We start from the raw sequence: 10,907 nt of genomic DNA, 5'->3' as shown, positions 1-10,907 counted from the left end.
CTTCTTCCAACAAGACAATGCGCCATGCCACGGTGCTTGTATTGTGCAGGAGTGGTTTCAGGAACATGAGGGAGACTTTACCTTGCTTAGGTGGCCCCCACAATCACCAGATCTCAATCCAATTGAGCATTTGTGGGACGAAGTTAAAAGAGCCATCAGGCAGCTGGTTCTACAACCATCAAATCTCACAGAACTGGACAGTGCTATTCATCAGGCATGGTGTCAGATTCCTTGCATCACCTTTCAACATCTCGTGGAGTCAATGCCAAGAAGAATCACCACAGCATTGAAGGCAAAAGGTGATGGGGTGGTCATAATAATCTGGCCACTCAGTGTATATATATGGAGAAAACACCACAGAACAAACAGATAAACCAAAAAATGCAAACACCAAACACTCAGAAAAAAGGGTGGGGGCAGAATCTGTAGAGGCTGAGCTTATATACAGGAAATAAGGTTAATGAATTGGATAAATATGGGGTGGACCTCAGCTCAGTATAGAGGAAGTATGAAGAGGATGAGTAGATAAGAAGAAAGAGAAAGAGAAAGTAGAAAAAAATTTAAAAATTAATTAAAAAATAGGATAAAATAAAAATAGAAAAAATAGAAATATAATGATGAAAAATAATGCGGGAAGAAATAAAAATAAAGAAACAAACAAAAAATGGAAATACAGAAAAAAGAAGAAAAAGAGAGATAACAAAATAATAATAAAATAAAAATGAAAAAGTTAAGTGTCCACCAAGTTTTAATGCCCCATGGCGGCTGTTTAAGATCCCATTCTTCTGTACTGTCTGCCACTTCTCAGTTTCCTGTTAGATTGTTGAAGTTCCAAGCAGTCCACTGTCCTCTGTTTGTGACTATTTCCACAGCCTTGACTACCAGCTGGCAGGATCAATCTTCCCACTTAGCTTGTCTGCCCACTTTCAATCTTAATCTCTCAAGTGGCTGTTTCTGACAGGGCTATAGTTGGGGAGGTTGCCGTATGGCTTTCAGGGACTGAAGGGTCTCTCAGATTTTTTTTGTATCCTTTGTAGCACTCAGGGTGTAGTCTGGGTATTGCGATATTAGTTGTCTGGAGACTGCAGGGAGGGGCTATCTCTTCAGGAGATAATGGCTGCCTAGGTCTAGCACGTCAGGTATGACTCAATGCCAGACTCCTGGCCACCTCTCCCTGAGTGGTTCCTCTCCCCAGCCTCTCCCCAGACTCCACAAGTCTGCACCTCAGCCATGGGTGAGTGTTTGTATTTGAAAGGTCCTATGAACTGGGTTTAGCGAATAAAAGCAAAGACCAATGAGGGGAAAGAGCTGTGCCACTGCGAACCCCTCTCCCCCCCGGCATGGTGTGGCTTGGGCAGTTGTTCAGGCTACCCCCTCAGGGCTCAGCCTCTCATGACTGTGGGCTTAGATGTAGAATCCCCTGCGGCCAGCTGCCTTGTCCCAAGGGACGTGGATTTCGTGCCGTGTGGCTTCCTTCTGACCCTCTGGGCTTGGAAGTCTTGTAATTCTCTCCAGCCCAGATCCCTGATTTTACCATTCTCCAGGAGTCCTCTCCCCTTCCCGGCTGTGAATTGTCTCATCAGCTGTGTCTACTTCACCAATTCAGGGTGGATGTTATTCAATTTAGTTGCTCCTATATGCTCCAGGACAAGGCTCGGGACACGCCTGCCTATTCCACTGCCATTTTGTTTCTCCTGAAACTTAGCTTTAATTCTGTCAGAAGGGTGGCTTCTATTTAAGAATTCTAAAGGAATTTTCTCCCTCTTCTGCATGGCACCAATATTAAGGCAGGCAGTTCTCTTGCTGCTTTCTTAGTTCTGATTTATCCTTGTTCTGAGACTGTAATCTCCTGGGGTCCCAGCTTCATAGAGTCTCTATGTCACTCTTCATAGTAGGTGTATCCTGGGTTTTCTTTCTTCCCTCCTACATCCCGAGTAGCTGCCAAAATGGGAGCACCTCGTCCCAGATTCAATAGATCTGCCTGTGTACTTCTTGGGTTCCGGTTTTCAGTAATGTTTTGGCTTCTGTGTGTTTGTCAGCAGCTATGCTTCATCAATGCCCGTGAAAGGTGTGGAGGAAGGCAGGAGAAGGGAACAGATCAGAGCCTTGACCCACTTTGACCAGAACTCTTTCATTTGCTTCCATTTACAAGTAGGGTTATGGTGTCACTCTACTTAAAAACCGCTGAAATGTTGAGAACCTTCAATTGGAGTCATCTTAAAGGTCCTGTTTGTGGATGAAAAGAGGTCATAAATCTGACAAGCTCAGGAGAGGCTTGCATCACAACCCTGCAGACTCAGAGATCTAAAATCCTATCTAATAATAGACAAACATGGTAATTAACCATACCTCCGCTACACTTTCCATTGGCTAATCAGCAGGATATGCAAATTAACTGCCAACAAAGATGGCGGCCGGCAGCCACGCAGCTGAAGCGAACATGAGGCTTGCTTGCTCCAGTGATGGAGGAAGCCAAGGTTCCCCGCCTGCTGTGGCTGGGATCTGAGCTCCGGATGCAACAATGTTGCAATTATAGAAGCTAAACAAACCCCAGATACCTGCTTTCAGCCACAGCGGGCTCAGAGCTTAGAGCGCCAGTGATGGTAACAGAGTTTCAATTATAGAAGCTAAACAAACTCAGATACCTGCTTTCAGCCAGCCACGGCCTCAGAGCTGGAGCCGGCTCTCAGCTCCAGTGACAGCTATAGAAGGTAAATAAATCTCAGAATAAAAAAAAGAAAAAAAAAAAGAGGCTGGGAGCTTCAGTCGCCCGCCAGCCTGAAAACGGCCCTCAGCCCCTCACCAGACTGGCCAGGCACCCCAGTGGGGACCCCCACCCTGATCCGGGACACCCTTCAGAGCAAACCAGCTGGCCCCCTCCCGTGCACCAGGCCTCTATCCTATATAGTAAAAGGGTAATATGCAAACTGACCCTAACAGCAGAAAGACTGGGAATGACTGGTCACTATGACACACACTGACCACCAGGGGGCAGATGCTCAATGCAGGAGCTGCCCTCTGGTGGTCAGTGAGCTCCCACATGGAGGAGCTCTGCTCAGCCACAAGCCAGGCTGATGGCTGCCAGTACAGCAGTGGTGGTGGGAGCCTCTCCTGCCTTCTCAGCAGCGCTAAGGATGTCCGACTGCAGCTTAGGTCTGCTCCCCTCTGGCAAGTGGCCATCCCCCAAGGGCTGCCAGGCTGCCAGAGGGATGTCTGATTGCCATCTTAGGCCCAATCCCCCGGGGAGCAGGCCTAAGTCAGCAAGTGGTCACCCCTGAGGGGGCCCAGACTGCGAAAGGGCACAGGCCGGGCTGAGGGACCCCCTACCCCCAAGTGCACAAATTTTTGTGCACTGGGCCTCTAGTAACTATATAGGATGTTCTGAAAGTAAAACTTTTTAATTAAGAGTAGTGCATAGTGGGTAGTCATATCCTAAGGCAGTATTCTTCCCTGGCGAAGGTCAGTCTTCACCTTAGCTAAGTCTGTCTATTGTCTTTTTGTGTCTAGGATAACATGCCTAATAAACATGCCCTTGCAAAAACAATGTAATTTCCCTTTTTCAGACCCCCTCAGAGCACAGACACCACAACAGAGCAAAGACTACAAATCCCCTCATTGTCATTATCATGTTAATTGTTGACCGATAATTGTCCTGTACCCACCTGTGTAAAGGAGGTATGTGGGTATTGTTTTACTTTTTATCCAATCTCAGAAGTTTCTCCACTTTGCTTTCTCCCTCCTCCCCAATCTATTGCCAATGGATTTCATGTAATCCACTTACGTCTTCTCTTTTGATTATAATGTGTAAAATAAGATACAGAATTGCCATTTTCTGGAGCATTTTCTCAATCCATTGAAGTTTTGCTTCCCAGCAATTGTCATCAGTTTGGCTCAAATAAACTCATAAAATTCTCTACAGGCTTGAATGTTTCTTATGTTGACATGTTCTACAATTATTGTGCAGTTTTGAGGATCTGGCTATAAATGGATGCTGATACATTGAACTTTAACTTTCGCCTGCCAGACTGAGAAGTCTAGATCTGAAAAATGGTGAAAATGTCACTGTGCCTCCTGGATGAGAAGTGGCCCCAGACTATCCCCAGCAGCCATCAGAAGCCAAGAGCACCACACTGCTGGCTGCTGTGAGCCATATGTCAGTCCTGGCATCAATGTGGTGCTCCTTGGTCAGCACAATATCCAGGGAAAATGCCACCACTGAGCTCACATACAGTGTGATTAGCACTGGTGGATAAGCAGAGTGCTGCTTTCCTGGGAATAGCCTGAACCCAGAAACCTGAAATCCTGACCCCTGCATAGATCATGCAGAAACAGTAGGTGATAGAGCTGTGCATAGAAAGCAAATGCACAAGATGTGTGTGACAGTGACTAGGGGGCCATGGCTCAACTTGATGCCTAGTCTCAGCTATATGATACATGAGAATCCTAGCTCTCCAACCTGGCATCCTGCAAAGCCAAATGAGAAATATGGGGAAGAAGCAGGCCACCACATTCTGGATAGCTTCACAGGATATGAAGGAGAGGTAGTGCAGAGGACGAGCGACTGTTAGGTAGCTGTGCAGCACAGTGGCCATGAAGGACAAGGTGGTATTGGTGTAGGTAGTGAAGACAGAGTCTGTGAGAATACCACAGATGATGTAACCCTGGGCCCAGCTGCCCAGGTTACTGGAGGAGATGAACATATGAAAGATAATGTAGGCTGGATATGGGAGCAGGATGGAAGCCAGCAGCAGCAGCTCAGAACCAGCATGGCCACAGCCAGGAGAGCCAAGGGAGGAAGAACCATCGCAGCAGGAAATGGACACCCTGAGATCCCTGGGCTCAGGGAGGTGTTGCTGGCTGCCTAGGACATGCAAGGGAGCTTGCTGATGAGATGGTCAGGCTAAACAGGCTGTTGTGTTCAGGGGTCAAGGTGCCAACTGACACCCCCATAATTCCCAGCAGGAGTGGCAGGCTTTGTCATAGGTGATTGGTTCTGCACTTGCCCCTGGTATGGATCTCATCTACAGGGGTCCTGATAGTGCCACTCCTCTGCAGAGATACTGGGCTTGGGCAGGTCTTAGGAATGACTGTTTAACAAAAATAAAAACAACAATGCAAAATCATGCTCACATGCACTCATGCACATCTCTGCTAGCTGTCCAGGCTGCATGTGTGTGTGTGAGTATACCTAAACAGATCAGTTCATTGTGATGATTTGTTGGTCACTGACCTCTTGATAAGTGTCCCCCATTTCAATTTCCCTCAAACCTGTCTGGTAAGCCAGCAGGGAGGGCACAAAACTAGTGGATTGGATTGGATCATGGGTGAGAGGCCAGAAAAGAAAGAGCAGCGTCTGGGAGCTAGAATTGCCAGGCCTAACCTCTGAATGGGGCTGCACATGACAGGAAATGAGGCCAGGATGGAGAAACCTTGGCAGGCTCATACTCTTCCTCACAGAGCCCTGGGCCACAGACCCCATGAGAGGGACAGTGTGTGTGTGTGTGTGTGTGTGTGTGTGTGTGTGTGTGTGTGTGTCCCACACCCTTCTACATGGGACTTCACATGGAAGAGTACTCAGCCATCCATGTGTGGGATCTCTGTGTGGTAGGAAGTCCCTGCCATAGTCTGGCAGATAGAAGCCCATAGAAGCTAGGCAGAGGTCCTCAAACTACGGCCCGCGGGCCACATGCAAATACAAATATTGTATTTGTTCCCGTTTTGTTTTTTTACTTCAGAGTAAGATATGTGCAGTGTTCATAGTGTTGTTTTTTTTAAACTATAGTCCGGCCCTCCAACGGTCTGAGGGACAGTGAACTGGCCCCCTGTTTAAAAAGTTTGAGGACCCCCGAGCTAGGGGAAGAGAAGGAAGTAGAAGAGAGAAGAGGATAGGAGATTCGTGTGTGTCAGCTGGGCAGCTGGGACATCTCAGGTTATCCAGAGGTGTAGACAGTTGTGTGCAATTGGTCTGGGCCCATGGTGGGAAGGCCAAAGGGATGGGACTCAGGCTTCATGCTTTGAAGGTCCTGGTTGTGTGGCCTTGAGAAGATTTGCTCACATGTATACATTTGTTTTCTTATTTGTAAATGTGAATGCTTCTCATGGGAACCTCATGGAAGTGTCGCAAAAATCCAGAGGTTTTAATCAGGTGCAGCCCATACCTCCTAACACACTCTCCAGGAGCTTCAGTACTCTCTGCTTACAGATCCCCTTGTTATCACTGCAGAAACAGCTGCACTGCTACTCCATGCCCCTGGGCCCTCCCACAGCCCACCCAAGGCCCCCCAAATTCTGCCTAGCTGGAGAGAGAACTACCATGGAGCTCGGGCCTTCCTCAGCACAGCCAGATTGTTATTAGGGTCAGAAGGAGACAGGAATTTTAGAGACTGAGTCATGAGAGGGCCAGCCTTGCATTATATATGCCACCTAGACCAGAATCAGCAGGTGACACAGTTGCCTCATCCCTCAACCATGGATCCTCTGACCACACAGTGTCACTGCCTCCCTTCTCTCTCTCAATGGTGTTATAGTCCGAAGACTTCAAAGGAACCCTATCTCTGCCTCTCATCATTAACTGTGATCTTGGCTAAATTACCTTGCCCCTATGGGCCTCCGTGGACTCACCTGGGGTCCAGGATGCGAATGTGTCTGTCCTTAAAGGCCAAAAAAAGGGGGGGGGGAGAAGGAAAGAAAAACAAAACAGTTCAGAGAGTAGAAAGGAATAAAGTAGTTTAAAAGAGAAGGAAGAAAGGAAAGAAAGAAGGAGTTTATTCTTATGTATGGTTTAAGTTGGTGGTCTAGTTTTTTTGTTTGTTTTTTTGCATGTATCTGTCCAATTATCCCAACACCATTTATTGACTAAACTGTCTTTACCCCATTGTATGTTCTTGTATCCTTTGTTAAAAATTAATTGCCCAGCCCTAGCTGGTTTGGCTCAGTGGATAGAGTGTCGGCCTGTGGACTAAAAGGTCCTGGGTCTGATTACAGCCAAGGGCACATGTCTGGGTTGTGGGCTCGAGCAGGAGGCAGCCGATCAATGATTCTCATCATTGATGTTTCTATCTCTCTCTCTCCCTCTCCCTTCCTCTCTAAAATCAATAAAAATATATATATATATTTTTAAAAAATAATTGGCCACATAGGCAGTTTATTTCTGGACTCTCTATTCTGTTCCATTGATCTATATTTCTGCTTTTATGCCAGGGTCATAAGTTTTGATTACCATAGTCTTGTAGCATAGTTTCATGTCAGGTAGCATAATACTTCCTACTTTATCCTTCTTTCTCAAATTGCTGTGGTTATTCGGGATCTTTTGTGGTTTCATATACATTTTTTTGATTATTTGTTCCAGTTCTGTGAAATATACCATTGGTATCTTGATAGGAATTGTATTGAATTTATAGATTACTTGAGTGGTATAGACATTTTTATTATGTTAATTCTTCCTATTTATGCTTCCATTTACTTTTATCTTCTTTGATATCTCCTTCAGTGTCTTAAAATTTTCTGAGTACAGGTCTTTTACTTCCTTGGTTAAATTTATTTCTAGGTACCTTATATTTTTTTTGATGCAACTGTAAATGGGATTTTTTTCAATATCCCTTCCTTATAGTTCATTATTGGTGTATAAAAATGCAACTGATTTCATAATTTTTATTTTATATTCTGCTTTCTATAAAAATATATTTTTAATTGATTTCAGAGAGGGAGAGAGAGATAGAAACATCAATGATGAGAGAGAATCATTGATTGGCTGCCTCCTGCACACACCCTACTGGAGATCGAGCCCACACCTGGGCATGTGCCCTGACCAGGAATCGAACCATGACCTCCTGGTTCATAGGTCAATACTCAACAACTGAGCCACACTGGCCGGCTGTTTCCTACTTTTTCACTGAATTCATTTATTAGGTCTAGTAGTTTTTGATGGAATCTTTAGGCTTCTCTCTATATAGCATCATGACAGTTTTACTTCTTCCTTTCCAATTTGGATGCCATTTCTTTCTTTATTTTTTTTTCTTTTTCTTTTCTCATTTACTTCTTCTTGTCTAATTGCTGTGGCTATAACTTTCAGTCCTATGTTGAATCAGAGTGGTGAAAATGAACATCCCTGTCTTGTTCCTGATCTTAAGGAAAATGCTTTTAGTTTTTCCCCACTGACTATGATGTTAGCTGTGGGTTTATCCATATGGTCTTTATTTTTATTTTTAAAAATATTTTAAATAAGTTTTTATTTTTCAATTACTCTTTATATTCACTGTTATTCTGTATTAGCTTCAGATGTGCAGCAAAGTTGTTAGAAAATTATGTACTTTGCAGCATGGTCCCCACCCCCGCTTCAAGAAGCCAACTGGTGCCATATATATTTATTTTAATACTAGTGGCCTGGTGCACGGATTTGAGGACATTGAAAGGAAATTAATTAGAAGAAATATTTTGATATCACTATTTGCTCTTTCTCTATAATAGAAGTGTCAGAGATGAAAGAAAATTAGTAAAATGTATATGAAAATAATATATAAACTGATTAATAAATAAACAAAAACAACATGTTATAACAACAAAGACACGATATAAAAACAACAAAAACATAATATAAAACAACAAAAACATGATATAAAAACAACATTGATAAAAACAATGACTGGTAAATGGATTAAACTTATTCTCATATCTCCTTGTACACCACATTAAGAGTAAAAACACTTTCAGAGTGCTTGACTAATTTCCCTTGTGATGAAGTATTTACAACTTTAACATCACACGCTCTTCGAACTGAAGAGAAAGCAACATATAACTGACCATGTCCAAAAATGGGTTCAGGTCAGAATATTCCTACTCCGTCTAGAGTTTGTCCTTGTGATTTATTAATAGTCATTGCAAATGCTGGTATCATGGGAAACTGTCTTTGAATTAATTTAAATGAGAGGCCAGTGTCAGACAGGGACAAATATCGTGCATGTGTGAGTCAACGTTTATTTTTAAACTAGAGGCCCGGTGCATGAAATTCATGCACTCGGGGGTGGGGGGGGGCCCTTAGCCCAGCCTGCGTACTCTCACAGTCTAGGAGCCCTTGGGGGGTGTCCCGCCACCACCACTGCGCTTGCCAGCTGTAAGCCTGGCTTCTGGCTGAGCACCGCTCCCTCTGTGGGAGCTCACTGACCACCCAGGGGCATCTCCTGCATTGAGTGCCTGCCCCCTGGTGGTCAGTGCGCATCATAGCGGCCTGTTGTTCCGTCGTTTGGTCGATTTGCATATTAGCCTTTTATTATATAGGATTGGTACAGTTCCAAAGTAGCTTTGAGACAGCTAATAAAAAAAGCAACAACAACAAAAAAGATGAAACAATACAGCAAATCCATTAGAAAGATGACAGGAGAGTAGGTACCAAACAAAACCATGAGAAGAAGATGGTTTCGATAGCTTTCAAAATCTCCTACAGAATGCAAAGAGACTGCTGACTGACTTTTTTTAGCTTCAGGCTCTGAACATTTCCTTTTAATATAAAAGGAAATGAACAGCACACTGGCTATTAACAACTAGGAGCCCAGTGCATGAATTCGTGCACCTTGAAAGGACTGTGGGCCGCGAGGCTGTGGTGGGCACAGGGACGGGTCTTGGCCCATCCTCCACACCCCCGCACGGCCCTTCCCACCACGGTCTCGGGTCCCCTGTCTGCCAGCAGCACTGCTCCCACCACCACTGCTCCCACATGCTGACAGTGTCGGCCCCGCTCACATCTGCTGATGGTGCAGGACTGGCACCATCAGCGGGTGTGAGCTGCGGGTGCTGCCCCAATCGCCCCTCAGGAGCAGGGGGAGGTGGAGAAGCCCTCAGGGGTGATTGGAGCCAGCAGCCTCTGCTTGTACCCACTGACAACGCTGAGCAATCGGGACTGGCACCAGGCGCCAGCTGCGAGTGCAAGCGGGGCCGCCACTGGCAGTGGGTGTGAGAGGTGGCTACTGGCCCCAATCACCCCTCAGGAGCAGGGGGAGGTGAAGAAACCCTGAGGGGCAATCGGGGCTGGCAGCCACCACTTGCACCCACTTATAGCGCTGAGCAATGGGCTCTGGGCACCGGCAGCAGGTGTGAGTGGGGCCAGCACCAACAGCAGGTGTGAGCACTGGGCAAGACCACAGTGCGTGGGAGCAAAGAATTTTCAGTAACCACCAGAGGCTCGTCCCAATGACAGCAACCAGCACCCTGCCTTTGTCTGGCACCCCTGCTCACCTGCTCCACCATCCCGCCGCAGCTGACGCCCACCATGTTCTGTGCTCTGCTGCCTGCTGCCCATGCCCACCATTTTCCACATGCTCCCTTTGGTTGTCAGCGCACGTCATAGCGACTGATTGTTCGATTGTTCTGCCATTCGGTCTATTTGCATATTAGCCTTTTATTATAAAGGACTAGAGGCCTGGTGCACAAAATTTGTGCACGGGAGGGGGCTCCCCTCAGCCCAGCCTGCACCCCTTCCAATCCAGGACTCCTCAGGGGATGTCTGATTGCCAGTTTAGGCCCCAGGATCTGGCCTAAACTGGCAGTTGGACATCCCTCTCACAATCCAGGACTGCTGGCTCCTAACTGCTCACATGCCTGCTTGCCTGACCACCCCTGACTGGCCTGCCTGCCATCCTGATCACCCCTAACTACCCCCCCTGCTGGCCTGGTCGCCCCAAAAGCCCCCCTCTGCTGGCCTGGTCACCTCTAACTGCCCCCCTGCAAGCCTGGTTGCCTGCAACTGCCCCCTTGCACCAGCATGATTGCCCCCAACTGTCCCCCTTGCAAGCCTGGTCGCCCCTCACTGCCCCCCTCTGCTGGCCTGGTTGCCCCTAACTGCCCCCCCGCCAGCCTGGTTGCCTCTTTCTGCCCCCCCCCCCCCGCCCGCCCACCTCCCATGGCCCCCCTGCCGA

General features: G+C 46.6%; 1 protein-coding gene across 1 annotated transcript; it reads right to left on the bottom strand.

Moving 5' to 3' along the window:
- Positions 1-4,034: 4,034 nt before the first annotated feature.
- Positions 4,035-5,021, bottom strand: GPR148 (G protein-coupled receptor 148). Its single transcript, XM_005865011.1, is given in 8 exon segments — positions 4,035-4,110; positions 4,113-4,245; positions 4,248-4,286; positions 4,289-4,342; positions 4,345-4,423; positions 4,506-4,754; positions 4,802-4,898; positions 4,900-5,021. Coding segments are annotated over 8 exon segments (849 nt in total).
- Between the last annotated feature and the right edge of the window lie 5,886 nt (positions 5,022-10,907).

The sequence above is a fragment of the Myotis brandtii genome, unplaced genomic scaffold (assembly GCF_000412655.1).
Source record: "Myotis brandtii unplaced genomic scaffold, ASM41265v1 scaffold195, whole genome shotgun sequence".
NCBI lineage: Eukaryota > Metazoa > Chordata > Mammalia > Chiroptera > Vespertilionidae > Myotis > Myotis brandtii.
The sequence above is the reverse complement of the archived record's forward strand: the minus strand, read 5'-3'. Positions and strand labels throughout refer to the sequence as shown.